Source organism: Gopherus evgoodei, chromosome 23 (genome assembly GCF_007399415.2).
Source record: "Gopherus evgoodei ecotype Sinaloan lineage chromosome 23, rGopEvg1_v1.p, whole genome shotgun sequence".
NCBI classification, from domain to species: Eukaryota; Metazoa; Chordata; order Testudines; family Testudinidae; genus Gopherus; species Gopherus evgoodei.
The window spans coordinates 2,793,527-2,816,993 of NC_044344.1; the positions used below are offsets into that span (position 1 = coordinate 2,793,527).

A 23,467-nucleotide genomic window follows, 5' to 3' on the forward strand; every position below is an offset into this window, starting at 1 on the left:
AGTGCCTGGCCAAGTAATGCCAGCAAGGGGATCCCAGCCCAGCCACATCTGACGTGGCCCGAAAGTGAGAGCCTCAGGTAGGAGGTGCCACTAAAGACCTGCCTGCAGCCGGCATCCCCCAAGCACCGATCGATCGCAGCAGCTTCATGTTCCACTGCCCCAATGGGCCTCGGGGGGTGGGGGCGTTAATCAGCCACTTTCCTACATGCCTCCAGCCCCCCCACTGAACCTGCTGCCTCTGTTTCCTGGCTTAGAGCCCAGGTGGATGCAGGGGCCTGTCAGCAGCTGGGGGACGGGATCAGAGCTCAGCTGCTCAATGAGCTCTCGGGCAAAGGGGGAGGGATTTGTTGACAGCGGGTACCAGTGAGTGTGGGACTGTTTGGGTTCCATTCATCTGCCTGACTAGCTGTGTGACCTTAAAAAAAAAATCCCTGTGCCTCAGTTTCTCCCTGTTTACAATGGAATGATGCGTGCTGCCCAGGAGTGCGGGGTGAGGCTCCTTGGTTTGTGCTCTGAGCTGAAAATTGCTGCTCACGCACAGTTGGTGTTGGAAGACAAGCCCTGGTGCACCGCTTTCTCCTAGCCCCCTGCGATGGCCGCTTGGCTGCTGCGAAAGGCAGGGGAGAGGGGCTGGGGCTGGCTGCAGCGAGCAGCAGAGGTAACGAGGAGGGCCAGATCCCAGCAGGGGTCCTGTGACTGTCATGTCGGAAGTCAGTGGGCAGCTTGTGGTGAGCAGTGATCTGAGTCCGCCCAGGGCGGGGAACAGCAGAGCGAGGGGTGGGGGGAGAGCTAGAAAGCTGAACATGTGCCAGAGAGATAAGAGTTGTTATCACAGGCCTCTTGCGAGGGGAAATGCCAGCCTCCCGCAGAAATACCGCACCTAGTGCCTGCTGCAGCTCAGCGTGCTTGGGGGTGCAGGGACAGCCTGGGGGGACCTGGGCCATGGCTGATCGGCAGGTTGGGGGGAGGAGAGCAGGTGAGGGATGAAAGGTCCAGCTCGTGTCCTCGGTGCTGGGTGGGACTGGCCATAAAGCTCGAAGGGCTCAGCTGTGCTGCCAGGCGTGGCAGTGGCCATGCCCCAGGTGCGCTTTACAAGGGATCGCCTTGGATTTTACTGCCATTCCTTGCAAAATCCAAGTGTGTCAGATGCCACAGATCAGCGGAGTGACCTTGGGCTCTGCCTGGGCACCTCCCAGCCGTGTCTGCAGTGTCTCTAGCTTGGGAGCTCCCTGAGGCAGGGGCTGGCTCCACCCAGCATGCGACAGGCCCACCGCAAAGGGGCCCAGTTCTTACATAACTCCCCACGCTGCCAGTCCCTGGGGCTGAGCCCGCTGCTGGCCTTTTTCCGTCGCATGCACCAGCACAACTAAGGAAGGGTTTGCTGGCCTGGTTGCACTTCATTGAAGCCTCTGGGCTTTCCTGGGTGTTGCTGGTTGGTAACTCGGGGATTGCATCGTTCTGCTGATGCCCAGGGAGGAGCAGGGTTCAGCCTGTGCCGGGCTGGTTCTGCAGGGCTAAGAAGAGCCCCTGGCCCCAGCCATTAGTGTCCAAGTGCCCGGGGTGCTGGGCTTGTGGGTAAGGAAGGGCCAGTTTCTGCGGTCGCTGTGCTTGGAGGCTGGGCCAGGCCCGCAGCAGGTAGCCTGGCCACCAGCTCTGCTTTTCCAGGCCACGAGGAACCAGCCACAGGGTCCTATTGGGACAAGCTGGTGCTGAAAGCCCCTTATTGCAGTGAATCGCACCCGCTGGATGCAGCCCAGGCTGAGGTCGCTCTGTCCCCAAGTCACACATTCAACCCTCAACGCAATGCTGCAGGGTGACAGGTGCGACTCCCTCCCCACGCTTGCTCAGGACGAGTTGGCCCAGGGGCATGTATTTCCTGCCAGCGGGGACTGGCATTCGGGTGGCTTTATCTGGAAAGTGAGAGGCACTCAGACCCTCACCGTGTCCAGGCGCTGCACAGCAAAGAGGTGGCACTGACACACGGCTGAATCAGGGCCTCCGAACCCATCTAGGAGCTTGGTTACAAATGGACGTGGATTTTTCCTTGGAAGTGGTGCCCGAGACCCATAGATTTCCTGCCACCCATAGGGTGCTGCCATCTGTTACAGCTGGTGGCTTTTGGCGCCGGTGTGATTGCTGGATGAGATCCGGCCGATGGGGTAACAAATGTCATGGATTTGTTGTGTTCCAATCCCAGAATCCATCATGGGAGGCAACGAACACTATACAGCAGCTGATCGGCCAGACCTCCCATTGCATTTGGCTGAACCGTCATGGCTACATTATACACTTCAGTGTGTGGGGCACATCCGCTTCCTGTGTGTGTCCCCCCAGTTAGTCCTGGGCTTTTAACCCAGTCCAGGCCGGAGCCAGAGCATGCGCAGGGCCCAGGAGCCAGCATGGCCTCGCTGGGAGCCGTATCATTGGAATTGAAGTGTTTATTGGAAGACAGTCAAGTGTGGAAAGCTGTGTCTGATTTTCCACTGCCAGGCTCTGGAGAGCGTCTCCAGCACGTCCCGTCTGAGGGGCCATTTAAGGAGCTTAGCGTTAGAAAAGCTCCAGGCTTCAGCTCTAGCCTACGATTTCCTCCCTTAGCTCCGGATTTGTGCCTTTTCCAGGTGCTGGAGGGTGTTCGAATGGTATTTAGCATTTTACAAACACTTACTACTTAAGCCTCACACTCATGTTGATGGGTTCGGGCTAGTCCTCATGGGGAAACTGAGTCACCGAGGGGCGACGTGACTGGAGAGGACAGAGTCGCTTTGGAAATATGTCTGGTCAGAGTGCTCAGACAGGTATGGCCAAGTAGGCTTGCTCTGCTGGAGATAACACTGGTTGCAAGTGGGGAAATTGAGGCAGAGAGGGACGTGGCTCACCCAAGGTTACAAAGTGAGTCAGTGGCTGAGCTGGGAATTCCCAGGAGTCCTGATTCATAGAATCGTAGCACTGGAAGGGACCTCGAGAGGTCTCTAGTCCAGTCCCCTGCCCTCACAGCACGACTAAGTATTAGCTAGACCATCCCTGACAGGCATTTCGCCAACCTGCTCTTAAAAATCCCCAATGAGGGAAATTCCACAACCTCCCCAGGCAATTTATCCCAGTGCTTAAGCACCCTGAGAGAGAGTTAGGCAGTTTTTCCCATCAGGAATCTGGCTCTTGGGAAGAGTGGCTGCGGGAGGGAACGCAGTGTGCGAGGCTGCTGTTCTGGGGTCGTGGCCCGCAGGGGAGTGACTAAAGCAGGGGCGTGCTGAACGCGCATTCCCAAGCGGAGACTCTGGCTCAGGGCGAAGCAGGGACAGGCCGGGGGGCTGGGAAAGGCCATGCATAAGAGAAAGGGAAAGCATCTGTGTATGCAACGGAATAACCAGGCATTAGGAGCATTTCCTGTTTAGTAAATATAACGCCGGACAAACAATGGGGCCGCAGGCAAAAACCTTCCGGGAAATCAGCCCAGCTCCTAGCACTGCACTGGGATGTGCACGTAGCCCCAGGCACTGGGCCCCAGGCTGGGCTAGGGCCCCCACATGGCACTGACCAGCCAAGTGCCCTGCAGCCAACCCAAGCGGGTGGAGCGCGTGAGGCGCACCTGGGAGAGAAGTGCCCCAGCCCCTCGGTCCTGCACCTTCTGCCCCACTCCCTCCACCAGCCAGGCACTCAGCAACATGGTGTGTCCCTGCAGCTCCTGGCGCCCGGGCCAGGGGTGTGCAGCAGGGGCCACGGGCTGTCCTGTGACTCCCTGGCTTGCTGTGTTGCCACCCACAGGCTAGCCACAGGGCCTAGGCAGTGACTCACCAGCTGTCAGTTGCCTCTAGCCCCCTTCCTGCCCACGAGCTGCAGGACAAGCCCCGAACCCAACACATGCAAGCAGGCTTCTCGCACCCTAGGCACACGGCCATTTTGCCGCCCCCTGTGCTGGTCCCGCGGCTCCGGTGGAGCTGCCGCAGGCATTCCTGCGGAGTGTCCGTTGGTCCGTGGATCCGGTGGAGCTGCCGCAGTGGTGCCTGCGGAGGGTCCATTGGTCCGTGGATCCGGTGGAGCTGCCGCAGGCATTCCCGCGGAGTGTCCATTGGTCCGTGGATCCGGTGGAGCTGCCGCAGTGGTGCCTGCGGAGTGTCCGTTGGTCCGTGGATCCGGTGGAGCTGCCGCAGTGGTGCCTGCGGAGGGTCCGTTGGTCCGTGGATCCGGTGGAGCTGCCGCAGGCATTCCCACGGAGTGTCCATTGGTCCGTGGATCCGGTGGAGCCGCCGCAGTGGTGCCTGCGGAGTGTCCGTGGGTCCGTGGATCCGGTGGAGCCACCGCAGTGGTGCCTGCGGAGTGTCCGTGGGTCCGTGGATCCGGTGGAGCCGCCGCAGTGGTGCCTGCGGAGTGTCCGTGGGTCCGTGGATCCGGTGGAGCCGCCGCAGTGGTGCCTGCGGAGTGTCCGTGGGTCCGTGGATCCGGTGGAGCCGCCGCAGTGGTGCCTGCGGAGTGTCCGTGGGTCCGTGGATCCGGTGGAGCCGCCGCAGTGGTGCCTGCGGAGTGTCCGTGGGTCCGTGGATCCGGTGGAGCCGCCGCAGTGGTGCCTGCGGGAGGTCCACTGGAGCCGTGGGAGCAGCCAACCATCCACAGACACCACTGCAGCAGGTCAACCAGAGCCGCCTGCTGCCCCCCCCCCGCCCGGCAAAATGCCACCCCCTCAATAATCTTGGCACCCTAGGCGACTGCCTAGGCTGCCTAAATGGTAGCACCGGCCCTGTGTGCAGGGCAGCACCGTGGCATTAGGCCTCCCTGGGCTGACACTGTGCCCGTGCCCCGGTTGCAAGCTTGGACGCCAGCTGGGACAGGGCCATGTGTCATGGAGACCCCCGGGCGATGCTCTGGAACTGCTCCCCACAAAGCCAGGCAGGACTTTGGGGAGCCTCCTCTCCCTCGGAGCAGACTTGTTCAGGGCAAGAAGCTCACACAGCTTCACCTCCTGGGTCTCTCCTTGGAGCATTCAGCATCCTCTGCCCCTCCGTGTGCTTCCCACAGCGAATCCACCCCAGCGGGGTCCTGGGGAAGCCACCGGGTCCTGCACCCCCACTTTGCAGTCAGACGTGCCTCTCAGCCAGCCAGTAACACAGAGGTTTATTCGATGACAGGAACAGGGTCTAAAACAGAGCTTGTAGATACAGCGAACCGGACCCCTCGGCTGGGTCCATTCTGGGGGGCAGTGAGCCAGACCCCCACGTCTGCCCTCAGCCAGCTCCAGACTAAAAACCCCCTCCCGCCCCTCCTCTCTGCTCAGCCCCTTTCCCGGGCCAAGGGGTCACCTGATCTCTTTGTCTCCAACACCTTCAGCTGGCACCTTTGCAGAGGGGGGGGTCCAGGCCATCAGTTGCTAGGAGACAGAGGGTCAGGCATTTAGGTGCACTGGCCCTTTGCTCTGCCAGATACTTAAGAACTGCCATGGGGACACTGAGGCACCAGCACAGTATTCACAGAAAACATTAAGAAAATTCTCAGTTCGTCACACCATGTCGCAGGGCTCGCTGGCTGGAGGCCAGACTCCTGAAGCCCCCCCGCCCGGCAGGCCCCGCTTGCCCGGAGAGAACAGGCACCTCGTGGTCCTGTGTCACCCGCTGGCTCCCAGATCCCAGGCCCCAGCCTTGCTTCTTCAGCAGCCTCTTCTGGGAGTCTGAATTAGCACAAACATGGCCAGAGGGGCGGGGGGGGGGCGGTGGCTCTGCCCTGTATGCCCTGGGCAGGGGAGGGGCCTCACACACACACACAGGGCACGTGTGCCCCTGGCATAGGAGCCACACAGCCCACAACATGGCCAGACCCCACAATTACTGTGAGGTACAGGAGTAACAGGACTGGTCAGTCAATGTGTGTTCCCCGCCCCCCGATCGTGGAGATCAGCAATAGCCCCATTTTAGATAAGGGGAGACTGAGGCACAGAGCAGGTGACATGGCCAGCAAGTGGGAGAGCCTGGAATAGCACCCAGGAGTCCTGGCCCAGTCCCCAGTGCTGCTTTGACCCATTAGCTCCGCATGCTATGCCCAGAGCTGGGCCGAGCACCAGGGTGGGCTGTCCCACACCCCAGCCCCCCAACTACTCCAGCGGGGGCTTGGCTGCACAAGGAGGAACCTGGCTGGGAAGGAGGGGGGCGCGGGGAGGAGAAATGCTTCCAGCCAGCAGGACGAGGGTGTGGCACCTGTCAGCTGGCGGAGCAGCAGCATGGGGCTGGGTGCCAGGGTGAGCCCCCACATGTCAGGCACAAAGCAGGGCCCTGTGCCAGGCAGCGTCGAGAGCTGCGTCCCTGGCACTAAGGGAGAGCACAGGGGGGCCTGGCTGAGGTGTGGGGGCGGGGGGACACCCCTCTTCGCTTTGTGTCCAGGCAATGACTGACCCAGCCCCAAAGGCCCTGTTGCCCCTGGCACGGGGCCTTGCCACCAGTGTGGCCTTTGGGGCTCAGGTCCCCAGCTCAGGCCTGCAGGCGCCTGTCCCTGTATATGCGGTGCCAGCACCACGCCACAGCCTGAAAGAGCCCTGGCCTGGGGCACCACAGCCTGGGCGGGGGGCGGGGGCGGTCTAGGCTGCACTCTGGAGTTACTCCCACCCCAGCCACAGTCGCATGGTGAGCAGAGACTAATGCCAGCAGCCAGGCCAATGCCTGGGGGTGGGGGAAGGGCAGGGGCAGGACCCACCAGGGCCTGGATTTGACAATTGTCCCCGCATGCCCCCGGCTTCACCCTGGCCTGGCCTGGCCTGTCTGGTGCCATGCTGGGAGGTGCCAACGAGCCTGCCTGGACAGTGGATGTTTGGCTGGGGGAATCGGGGTGCTCTGGGCTGCCCCACCCATGCCCCTGCAGATGCCAGCCTGCCCGCAACCCCAGGGATCACTGGGGCCACAGCCACCATGGGTGCTCCATGGGGCAGCTGGCGATTGGCTGGAGAGGCCCAGACGCTCCCAAGGGCCACGCCCAAGCAGGGGCACGGAGCAGCCTGTGGGCTGGAGGCTCAGCCCTGTACAGTGGCTCACCCAGGCCCCCGTTGCCAGTGCCCCACTGCCCATGTCTGCAGACACCAGGCTGGCCGTGCTGGACATGACACTTGGCCGTCCTGCCCCCAGGGCCCTGCCAGGCTCTTCCAGGCAGGCTCTCACCGGGGAGGAAAGTGAAAGCAGCTGAAACTCCGGCGCGCAGCTGCAGCGCTGGGCGCGAACCCAGCACAGGCCAAGGTCCTGGGGCTTGGGTGCAGCCTTCCCACGGGGCAGGGGCCGGTCAAGGGCTTTTGTGAGCCAGCAGGATGCCTGGCCCAGCCCTGACACATCCTGGTGCCCCGCCCAGAGCCTCCAGGAGCTGGGCCTGCGAGGCGGTTAGTGAGGGGATGTGTGGGGCCAGCCTGGCTCCCGGCAGCAGCACCCAGCCGGTAAGGGGGCACTGGCCCCGGGGGTTCTGGGTGATGGGAATGGAGCAGGTGAGGGAATCTGGGAAATTGGGGGCAGGGACTGAACTGGGGGCTGGGTGAGCGACCTGCCCAGGGGAGCCTGGCGAATGGGCTGATGAGGCCCTGGGGGCTCCTGGGCACTGGGGGCTGTCTCTGCTGTGGGTATGGCCTGAGGCCCCCCCACATGCCCCTCGCTGTGCAGACCCACCCCCACCAACTCATCCTTAGCTCAGCCCTTGCCCCCTCTGGCCCCATCCCCTGCTGCCTGCTTGGAGGGCGGGGGGGGGGGGGGGATTGTCCATCCCTCTGCCCCCCCATAGGCCTGGGGCATGGGACCTGGGAGCGGGGCTGCCTGACGCCCTCCCCACCCCAGTTCTTGGGCAGTGGGCAGTGCTGCAGAGAGATGTTGCCAGGTGCCCACTGACCAGCTGTGGGGCTGCCCTGGGGGAGTGAGACTGGGGGAAGGGGGCTGTGGGGCTGCCCCAGGGGGGAGGGGACTGGGGGGGCAGGATTGCAGGCAAGGGGCTGGGGGGCTGCCCCAGGGGGGAGGGGGCTGTGGGGCGGGATTGCAGGCAGGGGGCTGGCTGGGCTGCCCCGGGGAGGCGGGATTGCAGGGAGGGGGCTGCCCCGGGGGGGGGAGGGCGCTGGGGGGCGGGATTGCAGGCAGGGGGCTGTCCGGGCTGTCCCAAGGGGAGGGCACTGGGGGGCGGGATTAGGCAGGGGTCTGCCCTGGCGGGTGAGATTGTGAGGAGGGGGCTACCCCGGGGGGGAGAACGCTGGGGGGTGAGATTAGGCACGGGGCTGGGGGGCTGTCCCGGGGGCAGGACACTGGCGGGGCGGGATTAGGCAGGGGGCTGCCCCGGGGGATGGGATTGCAGGGAGGGGGCTGTGGGGCTACCCCGTGGGGCGGGATTGCGGGGAGGGGGCTTCCCCGGGGGGGAAGGGCACTGGGGGGCGGGATTGCAGGCAGTGGGCTGGGGGGCTGCCCCGGGGGGCGGGATTGCGGGGAGGGGGGCTGCCCCGGGGGGGAGGGCGCTGGGGGGCGGGATTGCAGGCAGAGGGCTGCCCCGGGGGGGAGGGCGCTGGGGGGCGGGATTGCAGGCAGGGGGCTGGGGGGCTGCCCCGGGGGGCGGGATTGCGGGGAGGGGGCTGCCCCGGGGGGGAGGGCGCTGGGGGGCGGGATTGCAGGCAGGGGGCTGCCCCGGGGGGGGAGGGCGCTGGGGGGCGGGATTGCAGGCAGAGGGCTGCCCCGGGGGGAGGGCGCTGGGGGGCGGGATTGCAGGCAGGGGGTTGGGGGGCTGCCCCGAGGGGCGGGATTGCGGGGAGGGGGGCTGCCCCGGGGGGGAGGGCGCTGGGGGGCGGGATTGCAGGCAGGGGGCTGGCCGGGCTGCCCCGGGGGGCTGCGCTGTCTCTTTAAGAGGCTCCAGGCGGAGCTGCAGGGAAAGTCCCGGGCCGGACGATGCGCGAGCCCCGGGCAGCCTGCGCCGAGCCGAGTCCGGGACGGGGCCCCTGCACCAGCCCCCGCCTGCAGGTACCGGCCGGGCTGGGACGGGGCGGGGGGGAGGGGTGACTGCGCCCCCCATGGGCCATGGCCCCTACTCCGTGCCCGCAGCCAGCCCCTGGGACGGGCCGGGACAGGGTGAGTCCGGGGGGGGGGTCGCGTCCCACGTCTGGCCCAAGCTGGCCCCACGCGTGACACATCCTCGTACGCCCCGCTCTGCTCCCCCTCGGACCTGGGGCAGGCTGCCCCCCCCGGGTTGGAGGGACCGGCTGGGCACGGGGGGGCCAGCCCCCGACGCCGGGGCATCAGTAACACCTGGGGTGAGTAGGCCACGAGCAAATCCTGACCTGTGGGGGGTCCCCAGGCCAACAGCCCCCAACTCACTGGAGACTAGCAGGGTCCCCCCCCATCAGAACCTCTCAGCCAGGCCCCATGGGGACAGGGCCTTTGCCGCTGGCCAGATGGCAGGAACAGGACGCCCCAGGCCGGGGTCTCTAGCCCCCCTTCAGCCCCTTGGCTTTAAAAGGGGGAGCCCAGGCCAGCCTCTGCCTGAGCCTCCTGGGGCTGGCCCTGTGTGACCGAGGAGCCTGGTGCCCCATGGCCAGCGCAGTGCCGGGGTCCCAGGCTGGTGGCCAGCAGCCGCTGGTTGAGCTTGGCTGCAGGTGGGTGCTGCACGCGGGGTGGCATCACGTGGGGAGCAGAGGCCTGACCCACATGTGGGCTGGGACCTCAGTCTTTCAGCTTCTGGCCCCAAGACCCTTCCTGGCCCCCTGCTGCCCTAGAGGAGTCTGTGCCCAGCGCGCCCCAGGAGTCAGCAGCTCCCAAACCCTGAACCCGTTGCCTCCCCGTCCCACCTGCGCCCTGCACAGAGCTTGGCTCCTGCGTGGCCAGTGCACCGGCTCTGCGGCTGGCCGGGGACATCTTGGCCCAGGTGCCACTGGGGGTTAGCTCGTGGGGGCAGCTGTCCGTCCAGACAGCAAGGAGCCGGGCGGGGGGGCAGTCGCTGCAGCCCCACAGGTGAGAATGGCCTTGTCCTTGGGTGCACAAACCCCCGTGGCTGGCTTGCGGCTCCCGGCTAAGGGGGTCTGTGTCCAGTCCACGCTGTCCCTGGGTGCACAGACCCCCGTGGCTGGCTTGCGGCTCCCGGCTAAGGGGGTCTGTGTCCAGTCCACGCTGTCCCTGGATGGCCCTTGGGGGCCAAGAGCGGGGAGCAGGTGGCAGCTCTAACTGGTGCTGTTCCCCTAGAGCGGCCCTGGCCCTGGCCCCAGCCATGGGCGAGTGGAGCTTCCTGAGCTCGCTGCTGGACGCGGTGCAGGAGCACTCGCCCATGGTGGGCCGGTTCTGGCTGGTGGTGATGCTGATCTTCCGCATCCTCATCCTGGCCACGGTGGGCAGCGACGTCTTCGAGGACGAGCAGGAGGAGTTCGCCTGCAACACGCTGCAGCCGGGCTGCAAGCAGGTCTGCTACGACAAGGCCTTCCCCATCTCCCACTACCGCTTCTGGGTCTTCCACATCGTGGTGCTCTCGGCGCCCGCCCTGCTCTTCGTCATGTACGCCATGCACCAGAGCGGCAAGCTGCGCCAGGGCGAGGAGGGCGGCCCCGCGGGTCCACCCCGGCTGCAGCCCAGCCAGCGCACCCACCATGTCCGCACCTTCTACCTGGTCAACGTGGCCCTGCGCATCCTGGCTGAGAGCAGCTTCCTGGTGGGGCAGTGGCTGCTGTACGGCTTCCACGTGGAGCCACGCTTCACCTGCCAGCGCTCGCCCTGCCCCCACTACGTGGACTGCTTCGTGTCCCGGCCCACCGAGAAAACCATCTTCATTCTCTTCTACTTCGCGGTGGGCGTGGTCTCCACCCTGCTCAGCCTGGTGGAGCTGGCCCACCTGCTGGCCAAGGACAGGTGCCAGGGGACGGTGGCCAACAGGCCCCTGGCCACTTCCTATGAGCAGCAGGAAAACTGGTCCAACCAGGCGCACGAGCAGTGCCAGCACTTCCTGCCCCAGGGCGATGGGGGCGACAAGGGGGCAGCCTGCAGCGTCCCCAACCACTACGAGCCCTCGGCCCTGTTCCGGCCCCAAGCCCCTTCCAAGGGCAGCAAGGCCTCCCAGGCCGCAGGCAGGGCCGATTTGGTCGTCTAGGGCTCACACTACTGCCCAGCTCCCATCTGTGCCAGTCACTGGGCCCTCCGCTTAGAGGGCCATCACGGCAACACCAGTGACCTGAGTGGCGGGGCCCACGGTCCGTACCAGCCCCATGCAGCTTGGCAGAGAGCTGCCCTCCTGCCTTGGGCACAAAGCCCCTCATGCCACAAGCGGGCAGGGGGCTGAACTGGCACGAAAGGAGCCGGCCAGGCTACAAGGGGTGACAGCATGGCCCAGGGGTTTGAGCATTGGGCTGGCACATGGGAGAGCTGGGGGTCTCATTCCGGCTGGTGTAGGCGACCAGACAAGGGGCAATGAACAGGCCCAGCCCCTCTGCCTGCTGCTCAGCCAGGGGACGAGACTGTTCCTGAAGACAGGAAGCTGGGTGGGGCAGGCAGGGATGGGGGGCTCTGGGGCCAGGCGAAATGGCATCGCCAATTTTTATACATTTGTGTGAATAAACAGAAGAAAACTTTGTAATTAACCCCCCCCAACCCAACCGGTGATTTGCGAGGGGGGTTGGTGCCATGGCGTGAGCCAAACGGTGGCGCAGTCCTGGGGCGGGGACAGGCCGCCCTGGGCTGGGCCATCTTCTCTCTTCGTTTTCACACTTCGATTGGGAGCAGGAGCTGAATTCAACCTGTCCCATCAGACACACATTCCCTCTGCCCGAGCACTCGGAGGCCCCACCATGGCAGGGCCGGGCAGGGCTTGCTGCCCGTAAGCAGAGCTCTAGCCTGACCTGCAGCACTCCTGGCCGTGGGGAGATGCTGGCAGCGCCCCGTGTTGGAGTTCCAGGCCGTCCCAGCGCGCCGTGCGGTAATGATTGCTCTGGCCACGCCAGGCATGTGGGTCCAGACACGCATGGGCTTAGCAGCGGTTCAGGGTCTGGGATGGCCATGCGTGGGGGGAGCCTGGTGTTAGACACCAGCCCTGCCCTGTGCAGGCTGGACATGGTGTGAGGGGGTGTGTGGGGGAGCCCAGGGACAGACTCGCAGGGGGCTGCAGGTCAGGGTATGTGCCAGGGTTCCCATCAATCGATCGGTGCATGGCCAGGGGCTTGTGGCAGCCGTGGGCACTGCAGTGAGGGTCTTACATTTTGGGAGGGCATGAGTGGCTGTTGGGTTGCTGGGGGCGGGGGAGGCTGGATTGGTGCCAGGTTCCCCTTGTCTCCTGTTTCCTGTTGCAGGAGGGTGGCACCACACCCAGAGGTTAATGGAAAAAAAGGTAGAAAAGAAAAACACTATCACCCCCTCTCCCCTGCCAGATCCTGCGTCAGGGCCCCCCCCCCCCCCATGGCAGCACCACTGCCCAAGCCAGGACACCTGGGTTCTGTTCCCTACTCTGCCCATGACGCACCGTAGGGGAGGCTCTTGCTGTGCCTCAGTTTCCCCAGCTATAATGCTGCAGGTGCCTGGCCAAGGCTGTATTAATTAGGGCTGTCATGCGATTAAAAAAATTAATCCCAATTAATGGCACCGTTAAACAAGATTTTGTGAATGTTTTCTACATTTTCAAATATACTGATTTCAATTACAACACCGAACATAAAGTGCACAGTGCTCACTTCCTATTTATTTTTTATTACAAATATTTGCACTGTAAAAAACAAAAAATTGTGTATTTCAGTTCACCTAATACAAGGACTGTAGGGCAATCGCTTTATCCTGAAAGTTGAACTTACAAATGTTGAATTATGTACACACACACAAAAAAAAGAAAAAACTTGCATTCCAAAACCAGAACAATGTAAAACTTCAGAGCCTACAAGTCCACTCAGTCCTACTGCTTGTTCAGCCAATGGCTCAGACAAACAAGTTTGGTTACATTTGCAGGAGATAATGCTGCCCTCTTCTTATTTACAATGTCACCAGAAAGTGAGAACAGGGGTTCCCATGGTGCTGTTGTAGCTCGTGTCTCAAGATATTTACATGTCAGATATGCTGAAGATTCATATGCCTCTTCATGCTTCAACCACCATTCCAGGGGACATGCGTCCATGCTGACGACGGGTTCTGCTTGATAACAATCCAAAGGAGTGCGGACCGATGCATGTTCGTTTTCATGATTTGAGTCAGATGCCACCAGCAGAAGGTTGATTTTCTTTTTTGGTGGTTTGGGTTCTGTAGTTTCCGCATCGGAGTGTTGCTCTTTTAAGACTTCTCTCAGTATACTGCACACCTCGTCCCTCTCAGATCTTGGAAGGCACTTCAGATTCTTAAACCTGGAGTCAAGTGCTGTAGCTATTTTTAGAAATCTCACACTGGTAACTTCTTTGTGTTTTGTCAAATCTGCAGTGACAGTGTTCGTCAATCAGATATGTGCAGGGTCATCATCCGAGACCCCTATACCATGAAATATAGGGGAGAATGTGGGTAAAACAGAGCAGGGGACATACAGGTCTCCCTCAAGGAGTTCAGTCACAAATGAAATTAACGCATTTTTTTTTAACGAGCATCATCAGCATGGAAGCATGTCCTCTGGAATGGTGGCTGAAGCATGAAGGGGCATATGAATATTTAGCATATCTGGCCCGTAAATACCTTGCAATGCCAGTTACCAAAGTGCCATGGGAACCCCTGTTCTCGCTTTCTGGTGACATTGTAAATAAGAAGAGGGCAGCATTATCTCCTGTAAATGTGAACAAACGTTTGTCTTAGCAATTGGCTGAACAAGAAGTAGGACTGAGTGGACTTGTAGGCTCTGAAGTTTTACATTGTTTTGTTTTTGAGTGCAGTTATGTAACAAAAAACATCTACATTTGTAAGTCGCACTTACAGGACAAAGAGATTGCACTACAGTACTTATAGAGGTGAATTTAAAAATACTATTTCTTTGGTTTATCATTTTTACAGTGCAAATATTTGTAATAAAAATGACTAGAAAGGGAGCTCTGAACACTTCGTATTCAGTGTTGTAACAGAAATCGATACATTTGAAAATGTAGAAAAGCATCCAAAAATCGTTAATACATTTCAAGCGGTATTCCAGTAACAGGGCCATTAATCAGGAGTCATTTTTTGAGCCTCAGTTAATTTTTTGAGAGAAGCACATGAGTTAACTGTGATTAATCGACAGGCCTAGTGTTAATGTATCTGCCGGGGGGGCTGCTCAGAGCCCAGGCAAAGTGCACGGGCGGGGGGGGTGTCCCTGCAGAGCAGCTTGCTGCCCCCTGGTGCCCAGAGCCCAGAGCAGCAGGCCGATAGGGCCCAGGATGCTTTAATTTAATAAGCCACAACACTGAAAATGAACAGCGCCCCCCCCATCGCCCCCAGGGCAGGACCTGCCCTCGCCCCAGCCAGCCTGGCCTGCAGCGCCGCCCATGACATGCCAGGGTGGGCACCAGGAGCTGGCTCAGGCAGGACCCGGCCCTCCCCTCTGGGCCCCTGCCCGCACCTGGCCTGCCCTAGCGGATCCCCTCGCCCCGAGCAGGGCCTGCCCATCCCGGGTGACTCAGCTGTGCCCAGTGCCCTCTGCCAGCCCAGCCCGTCTGCACCTCGCCCGCAGGGCCCCATGCCCGGCTGACACCGCAAGGGGAGCTGTGCGTGGCGGGGGAGGAGGCTCACCAGGGCCAGGCACCCTGCTGCCCCCCCAGCTAACAGGCTATAAGCCCCATGCCTGGGCCTGGGGGAGCTGCAGACTAATGCCACCTCCTGCCTGTCCCCCAGCGTTGCAGGCTCCAGCCCCATCTTCACTCCGGGCCCAGCCCTGATCATGTGGGGCAGGCCCAGAGTGGGGGCAACCAGGGCACTGCAGAGGGTAACAGGGCAGCTGTGCCCCCTCCCTGTGTATGATAGGAACAGGCCAAGCAGGTGAATGAGCAGCAGCCCCCAGGCAGAGGCCCCTGGGTACTAAGCCCCCCACCCCCCATAGCGCCACGTGCCAGCCTATGTGCCCCCAGCAGATTTTATCTGTGGAGGTCGCTGGTCCGGCCAGAGAAACAGGCTTCAAATCAGACAGCCCCACCTGCCCCCCGAGGCAGAGACTGACAGGCCGCGTCCAGCGCCCCCTACTGGATTTTGGAGGAAACAAGAACAGTTTACATACATGGGGAGGGGAGGAATACCCCAGGGGGGGCGGCAGCCCAGTGGCAGGCGGGGGGGGGGAAATACCCCTGGGGGAGCAGCCCAGTTTTTCTTCCTCTTTCAACGTCTCCCCAGAGATTCCAAAGCCACAAAAATCTCAACAACAAAAAAAATTTAATAATAATAAATTGTGTGGACCCCTGTCCCCCCCAGCCCCCTCCCTGTCCCCACTTCACATCCAGAACCGGGACCCCCCCCCGTTGCCAACCGCAGCACGTTTCTAAAAACCCCTCCCGACTTTTACAAAGTTTTTAAAAGGTATTTATAGATATTTATAGCTATTTATAGATATATAATCTGGCTTTGTCTGGCTTTGCAATGAATCGGCCTCTGGTTCCTGGCGGGTGTTTCTGCTTTTACCTGACAAGCGAATTGGGGTGTTGTTGGTTTTGCTGGTGATGACAGGCATGTGTGTGTGGGGGGGAGAACGTGGTGGTGGGGGGTGCGCGTGACGGCCACAATCAGCTGATCGATTTTGCTCATGAAAATTTAAAAAAACAACTAACGTTTCCCAAACCGACCCTCTCCCCCAACCCCCCCGGAAACACTTGAAATGCAACTCAACCAAAAGACACTTCATCTTCACATGGGTGCAGCGCCCCCCAGCCGTGGGCCGGACCCCTGCGACAGCGCGCTGGGGGGTGGGGAGGGGGAGCAGGGCGCTGATTTGCTCCAACCTGGGTATGAACATCAGTCGCTGGGGGGCTGTAAACCCAATAAGGGCTCAGTGGCCCCCGCAGAGCCAGCGGCCCCCCTGGCATTGCCCACGGGATCCACTTCTGATTCTCCAGCAGAGTCCGTCACAAGTCAGCAGGGAAGCCATGGCCACAGTGTGTGCTGGTACGGACAGGAACGGGCTGGGGCCCGGAGGGGGGGGTGGCCCGCGGCAGCGTCACCTCCTCCCCCTCCTCCTTGGCTTGCCATGCAGCCCTCGGGCCTGGCAGCAAAGAGCAAGGATGGCGTCCGGGCGCCGGCCGCGGCGTCACGGTGAGTGGGTGGCCGGGCTGCTTCTGTTGGAGCTGGGTGACAGGCTGGGGCTGCAGCTGCCGGGGGGCGGCACCAGGCTGCTCACGCGGGAGGCGGCCGGCTGCCCACCCAGCGTGTCCAGGCCCTCCGAGTTCTCCAGCATCTCCTGGATGAGGGGCGGCATGGAGCCGGGGATCTCCATCTTCAGCGTGATCACCCGCTCGGCGCCTGCGGGCAGACGGGGGGAGAGGGCTCAGCGCAGGGCAGACCTGGGAGCCACCTGCGCACTGCGGGCTGCCAGCGGGACACAGAGCTGGGCCCCTTTCAGGCTCTGCCAGGAACCCGGCCAGGCTCCGGGGGGGCGCAGGGTGCACCGAGTGGAACTGCTTGGAGTCACCTCTCTGCACTCAGCCTGCGCCCCCCTCCCTCGGTCACACACACTTCGGGGGAGAAACCTGGCCCCACGGCCAAACTCCAGCCCAAATCAAAGCGCCCCACTGCCTGGGGGGAGGGAGAAGCCCCAGTGCCAGCACCTCATCACCCTAGGCTCTCACCCTGCCCCAGCTCCTTCCCTGCCCCCATCCCTGCCCTCTGCCCCACGCCCAGCCGGGCTCTCACCCTTGGCGCTGATGCTGCGCAGGTCCGTGATCTTCATCAGCATTTTGGGGAACATGTGGGGCTTGTTAGGCCTCCTCTTCCTCACGTAGATCTTCAGCGCCTCCAGCAGCGGCTCCTGCAGCTTGTCCACCTTGTCAGCCTGCTCCAGGTCCTGGCGATCTGGGGGGGTGGGGGCCGGGAGCCCAGCCATGAAGCCAGAGTTTAGTGCCCAGCTCCCCACCAGGGGGTGCTGTCGAGCAGGGCTCAGGGCTCCCCTGCTTAGCAGGGGGAGCTTGTTTGTTGGGCGGGGGGGCCCATCTCCCCCCTCCCCTCTGGTTTGTTATTGTAGGGTCATGTCGGGACACCGGAGAGTTCCAGCCTCAACCCCGACGTAGAGAGATGGCAACAGAACTACCAGAGGGTAGGAGAGCCCTGCCCTGGGCACCTCCACCCGCCCCCCCCAGCACCCACCTCGCCCCAGCGCCCCCCGGCTCTCACCCCCACAGATGAGGCAGATGGCGCTGAGCAGCCCGGTCTCCGCATCGTCCATCTCCAGCGGAAGCAGCTGGTTGGCGAAGGCGAAGACCAGGTCGGTGAGCGGCCCGAACCCGGCGTTGTGCATCTGAGTTCGGTTCAGGGTCAGCCCGTCCGAGAAAGTCATAGTGTCCTGCTCCGGCGTGTAGCGCGTGCAGATCCGCAGGATCTGGGGGGCAGAGCCGGGGTGAGTCCTGCACCCTGCCCTCCAGCACTGCCCCCCCCCAGTCCCCCGTCCCTGCTCCCCTCTGCCCTCCAGCACCAACACCACTGCCTCTGGCCCTGCCCTCCAGCACTGTCCCCGGCCCTGCCCCCATCCTCCAGCACTGCCCCCCACTGTCCCCTGGCCCTGCTCCCCTCTGCCCCTGGCACCAACACCACTTCCTCTGGCCCTGCCCCCTGCCCTCCAGCACTGCCCCCACTGTCCCCCGGCCCTGCCCCCCATCCTGCAGCACTGTCCCCAAGCCCTGCTCCCTCGCACCAACACCACTGTTCCTTGTCCCTCTGCCCCCAGCACTGTCCCCCAGCCCTGCTCCCCACTGCCCCCTGGCACCAGCCCCACCCCATGCTCCCTGGTCTGCCCCATCTGTGCCCCCCCAGCACAACCCCCAGTGCCAAGAACCAGCCCTCCAGGGGACACTGCCCCCAGCTGAGCAGGCAGGGAACAGCTCAGTGGCGTGGGGGAAGCTGGGGGGCTCACCAGGATGTCCAGGCAGGCGGCCTTGAGCAGGGTGATCTGGTCAGCGATGGTAAGCGTGGTGAAGCCCGGCAGCTGCTTGGCAAACTCCACCGTCTTGATGATGCACTTGGTGGAGAGTTCACTGAACTTGTCCCACAGGTCGATGTCCAGCGAGACCCGCTGCTCCGAGCTGTTGTTCTGCAGGGACGCACCAGCCACAGTGAGAGGGAAGGGGAGGGCCAGGGGCCGGTTCCACCATCCCCTCACCCCACAGGGGCCACATGTCTCCCTCCCACCCCCGGCATGAACAGCTCTCCGCCCTCGCAGCCCCTCCCAATCGATACTTAACTAAAGATGCAGGGGGCCCCACTGTACAGCTGGGGAAACTGAGGCAGGGGGTGGGGAAGCAAGTTGTCCAAGGGCATGAAGCGAATCAGGGACAGAGATGGGGACAGAACCCAGGAGGTCCTGGCTCCCAGCCCCGTGCTCTAACCACTACACCCCACTCCCCTCCAGAGCTAGGGAGAGACCCAGGAGTCCTGGCTCCCAGCCCCTGCTCTAACCACTACAGCCCACCCTGGCTAGAGCGTGGAGCGAATGGGGCACTAGCAGGGACGTCAGGGGACATAGGCCAGCTGGGGGAATGAAGGTTCCTAAATGCAGCTCCAGCCCCACTTCCGCTCTCCCTAATCCTGATCCCACGGGGTGGCAGCGTTTCCCGGAGATCGGGGCGCCAGGCCGAGCACTCACCGTAGTGTATTTGCCGAGCTGGCAGAGGGCAGGGAAGGTCTCCTGATGGGCTTTGCGCACTTTCTCAATGAGCTCCTCCACCTCGGGCGTGAGGATGTAGCTCTCTGAACACTCCTGCTTCGGCGCCTCCTTCTTCTTCTTGTTCCTGTCGTTCCGCACGGCTGGGGGGAGAGGGCAGGTGGGTGAGCGGGCCGGCCCCAATGCCCCTCAGTGCACCGCCCCCTTCTAACTACCACGATGGGTGGGGTCGCTCCCTGGGCCCCCCTCAGCTCCGAGAGCTCAGCGATCACAGACTGCGGCAGGCACCGGGCGCAGCCCCTCGGGGCGTCGGTATCAGCAGTCCCCATAGTGTGGGGGGCGGGGCCGGAAGAGGAGCCGGCTCGCCAGGCTCCGGAGCAGGGGAGTGGGGGTGGAAATGACATGGACAAAGCCCAGCCCCACGCACCCCAGCTCAGCACCTGTCTCCCGCTTTCCCAGGCCGGGGGAATCCCGGCGCTGGCAAGCAGAGGGGAACGCGGATCCTGGATAAGCGGGGGGAGCCCTGCTGCTCTGTGTCTGGTGAGGACCAACAGCAGCCGCTGCCGTAATTCTGCAGACCTGGCCAGGATCAGGGCCCTGCTGTGCCAGGTGCTTTGCACAGGCCAGGATCAGGGCCCCACTGTGCTGCCCCACAGCAAGACACAGGCTGTGCCCCAGGAGCCCCCAGGCTGCACAGATGCAGGCCCAGTGACCAGCCCCACAGAGTAAGTGGCAGAGGCAGGAATTGAACCAGATTCCCCCAGTCGGATGCCCTAACCACTAAGCCAGCTTGCCCCTGCCCTATAAGGAACAGACCCAATCTCCTCCCCTGGGGGTGGGGCGAGCATGTCTGGTTGGGCCAGGAGCTAGCTGGGAGTAGGGTGAGGTGAGCGGGGAAGCTGGGGGGTGGGGTGAGTGGGGGAGAGAGGGAGCTGGAGGAGTGGGGGGGCGGAGTGAGCAGGGGTGGGGCGAATGGGGGGGTGCTGTGGTGAGCTGAAGGGTGGAATTAGCGGGGGAGGGGAGGAAGCTGGGAGGAGCTGGGGGGCAGGGCGAGCGGGGGAGCTAGGACGAGGTGGGGGGTGGGGCAAAGGGGGGGGCCGGGGAGGCCGCGGCCTCAGGAGGTTGGCGTGGCGCAGCTGACAAATGGCAACGAAGTCAGAAGCCGCGCACACGGCTCTTTAAACCAGCGCCGGGGCCATCGGCAGGCCGTCGCTCAGGCCGGGCGCCAAGGGCGGGGGGCTGGGCGCCGAGGGGGGGCTGCAGGAATCACTCATGTCTGCTCTGCAAATCCAGTGCGGAGGCGAGGAGCGGAAGGCGGGGATAATTCGGGAAGGGAACATTGCAGCTGTGACCCGGCGTTCATCATCCGCCCAGAACCCGCCCCAGAGCCAGCCGCACCGAGGCCCCGGCTCCCTGACACCCGCTGCAGCCGGCGGCTGGGAAGGGCGGGGCCCCCACCATCCCCGCTCAGGCGGCAGATGGGGCAGGAGCCTGGGGGGCAGGGGGCCTGGATTCTCTTGGCGGGCCCCATGGGGCAGGGGCGGGGCCAGACAGCTGCGCCCCCTTTGGTCTCGGCAGAGCGGGCGGGTTTACAGGCGGGCGCCATGACAACTGGCATGCAGACGCCAGGAGGCCCCCGTCAGCGTCATTTATCTCTGACATCATCAATCACGGGTTGCCGGGGCAACGGCCTGGATCCGGAATGAAGAGGGGGGCCCAGGTCTTCGGCCAGACTGGAACCCCCCCTCCTCTCGGCTCCGGGGGTGTTACCAGTGCCCCTCCCCCAGCCGGCTCGGCAACTCCCACGCACCCTGCTCCCTGCCCCCACCCCAGGAGCCCCCCAGGTGGGATTTCAGACCCACGTCCAAGGAACTGACTCCCGGGAAAGGAGCTGGGGGAGGGGCTCAGCACAGAGCCCGGGGGCTTGTCTGCACCTCCCCCCCGGGTGCCAGCCTGCCCCCTCGTGCCATGCCCCTCCCCTGGGGCATAGCCCCCCAGCCTGCCCCCCCCATGCCATAACCCTTCCCCTGGTGCCATAGCCCCCCAGCCTGCTCCCCCCCCCAGGGCCATAGCCCCTCCCTCAGGGCATAACCCCCCAGCCTGCCCCCCCAGGGCCATAGCCCCTCCCTCAGGGCATAACCCCCTAGACTGCCCCCCCATGCCATAACCTTTCCCCTGGTGCCACAGCCCCACAGCCTGCCCCCCCCGGGGCCATAACCCCTCCCCTGGGCACAGCCCCCCACCTGCCCCCGCCCCGGGCCATAACCCCTCCCCTGGGCACAGGCCCCCGCCACTCACACTCCTTGGACATGCCCACGTCGAAGCACTTCTGCAGGCGGCAGTACTGGCACCGGTTCCGCGTCACCTTGTTGATGATGCAGCTCTTGTCGCGGTGGCAGGTGTAGACCATGTTCTTCTGGATGCTCCGGCGGAAGAAGCCCTGGAAGAGCCGGTCACAGCCCCAGTCAGCAAGGGGGGGCAGCAGCCCCCCCACCGCAGGGCACTCGTGTAACACTCGAGTTACACGAGTGCCCAGGGGCGGGGCCCAGCCGGGGTGCTCTGGAAGGAAGCAGCATAGATGGACTCGGGGGGGTTCCCGTGCAGCGCTGGGGGTGGCCATGGGGCCTCCCCATCTCATGGGTGTAACTTTAATTACAATTAAAAAGGCATTTCCCTCCCCCGCCCCCATGCAGACCCAGCAGCGCCCCCTGCTGACTGCGCGGCTGCACTTCACTCAGCAGCTTGGGAATAAAGCCAGACAGGGTTAGAGCTTCCTGGGCCAAAGGAGCCGGGACTGGTGGAGAGACTGGAACCAGGTGTGCAGCCCCCAGACCCCGTGACCGAGATCGGGGCTTGCTATGCGGAGTAGAAGCACCCCAGGCAGAAAATGGAAAGAGCGTCACCAGCTTTTCACAGATGGGGAAACTGAGGCACATGGCATCTGTGGCAGAGCTGGTAATTGCCCCTCCCAGCCCAGCCCTACATACACCTAAGCCACAAGCCCCCCTTCCTCTCCAGGAGTGAAGAGGAGAGCCAGGCCGGTGGGATGGGCCCCGAAGCCAGGGCCCAGCGGAGGGGAGCCTGGCCGTGGGCCCAGGAGCCAGGAGACGTGTGAGACGCTGCAGCCAGACGCTCCTCCTCCCCCGCCCCCGGGCTGGCCCGCTGCTGGAATGTAAATCAGACGTGCTGAAGGATGCAAAGCAGCTGAGCGCGGAGCCCGCACATCCGCGCCGAGGGAGGGATTAGCTCCCGGCTCCCACGCGCCCCCTGCCCGCCATGCAGCTCCCAGCCCAGGGGGGTTGAGACACACCGGGACTTGGGGGGGGGGGTGGGTTAACCGGCTGTGCTTGAGGGCACACGAGAGCTGGGGGCTGCGTGTGCGCGACACTGATGCGCACACAATCCGGCGCCCTTCACCCCGACCCCTACGCAGAGGCGGTGACGCCAGCTGAACACGGCCAGAGCCAGCAGCCGTTGCACTATTTAGTGCTAATCCCCAGGCAGAGCCGGGCTAAGCTCCGCACAGCTCGCTGAGCCGCGAGGGTGGGGCAGGGCCCCAGTGCAGATCATTGCATGCCTGCAAGGCGGGGCCTGGGTCCGCCCAGCCCAGCCCCATTGCAGGGCTGTAAGGGGGGGCATCTAGTGGTTAATACAAGGAACAGGGAGCCAGAACTCCGGGGTTCTATTCCTAGTGCAGACACACTTGGGATGGGGCTTCATGTGTGCCTGTGCCTCAGTTTCCCCCTTGTCCAAGGAATGGTTTACGCTGCCCTCCAGCCTCAGGGCTGAACAGTCAGCAAAGCCCCAGGCCTGGAGGGTGCTGCCCAGCTGGGACGGGAGAGGGCACTCCCTGCCCTGGCCGTCCAGCAGGGGGTGCTGTGGCTCTGCACCCCAGACTGGGTCAATACAGAGCAGGCCAAGCCGGGGAGACGCCTGGCGCCCCCGGGGGGCTGGGCTAGGAACAGGGGCCCTGCTTTATAGGCAGGGAAACAGACTTCAAGGGCCACGTTAGAGCGTGCGGGTTCCCGGGACACGCAGAGTGAGCACGTGGGGGCCTGTCAGCAGCTGCTTCGAGGCGAAGTGACCCAGGGCAGGAGCGAGGGCGCAAATGGACCCCAGGACGCCTTGTTCCCTTGTCTGAACCAGACCTGGGGTCACCCCCCAGGGGCTGTAACCACATCGGCCCCCCAGCCCTGTCCCCCAAGCTCCACTCACCTTGCAGCCCTCGCAGGCGCTCACCCCATAGTGGTAGCCCGAGGATTTGTCCTGGCACACGAAGCAGGGCTTGTAGATGCGGGGCAGTGGGGGCGGCGACGGGGGGCTGGGGACGATCTCCTCGGAGCTGGTGCTCTGCGTCTCGATGGCTGTGGGGAGAAGAAGAGACCTGCTCAGGGGTCCGGCCGCTGCGTTTGGAGAGACACATCCCAGCCCACGGGCACCCAGAGGGGCTCTGCCCCATGACGGGCGCCTGTGTGCAGCAGGGCATTGGGAGGATGCAGCGGGGGGAGGGGGAAGCTGCCGCAGGACATTGGGGGGCAGGGGGTGAGCGAGTCAGTCTGCTCCCTCCCCCCTTCACGGGACCCTGGCACACGACTGGCCAAGCTGGGCGCAGAAGGGAGATGCCTCGGAAGCAGCCATGGTCTGCCCTTGGTGTGGGGGGTGCCCCCATGCTGGGGTGGGAGGAGGCACAGTGTCAGGGGCTTTGCAGACAGAGTAAAGGACAAAACTTCTGCCCCCAGGAACCCCCAGTCCGGGGCCCAGTGCAGCTCCTCTGGGGGAT

At 63.4% G+C, this 23,467-nt stretch overlaps 2 protein-coding genes across 4 annotated transcripts in view; one reads left to right on the forward strand and one right to left on the reverse strand.

Moving 5' to 3' along the window:
* The first annotated feature begins 7,366 nt into the window (after positions 1 to 7,366).
* GJD3 (gap junction protein delta 3) lies at positions 7,367 to 11,450 on the forward strand. Of its 2 annotated transcripts, none has more exons than XM_030540943.1 (2): positions 7,367 to 7,396; positions 10,161 to 11,450. In XM_030540943.1, exon 2 carries the CDS (start codon positions 10,186 to 10,188, stop codon positions 11,053 to 11,055), a length of 870 nt encoding a protein of 289 aa, XP_030396803.1. In that variant the 5' UTR covers positions 7,367 to 7,396; positions 10,161 to 10,185; the 3' UTR covers positions 11,056 to 11,450. The 2 variants fall into 2 exon arrangements, with proteins under 2 accessions (XP_030396803.1, XP_030396801.1); XM_030540941.1 differs by lacking the exon at positions 7,367 to 7,396 and adding an exon at positions 8,903 to 8,945.
* Positions 11,451 to 15,320: 3,870 nt separating this feature from the next.
* Positions 15,321 to 23,467, reverse strand: part of RARA (retinoic acid receptor alpha) — a 39,013-nt gene continuing 30,866 nt past the window's right edge. For both annotated transcript variants that reach the window (XM_030540940.1, XM_030540939.1), the window contains exons 2-8: positions 22,903 to 23,051; positions 20,986 to 21,127; positions 18,670 to 18,830; positions 17,941 to 18,117; positions 17,205 to 17,409; positions 16,728 to 16,886; positions 15,321 to 16,337 (exon numbers count right to left, since the gene is read on the reverse strand). In XM_030540940.1, coding sequence (XP_030396800.1) covers positions 16,126 to 16,337; positions 16,728 to 16,886; positions 17,205 to 17,409; positions 17,941 to 18,117; positions 18,670 to 18,830; positions 20,986 to 21,127; positions 22,903 to 23,051 — 1,205 coding nt within the window. In that variant the 3' untranslated portion in view covers positions 15,321 to 16,125. The remainder of the gene's footprint in view (positions 16,338 to 16,727; positions 16,887 to 17,204; positions 17,410 to 17,940; positions 18,118 to 18,669; positions 18,831 to 20,985; positions 21,128 to 22,902; positions 23,052 to 23,467) is intronic.

Excerpts from the sequence above, each read along its gene's own strand:
- GJD3 (XM_030540943.1), top strand. The coding sequence starts at position 10,186 with ATGGGCGAGTGGAGCTTCCTGAGCTCGCTGCTGGACGCGGTGCAGGAG.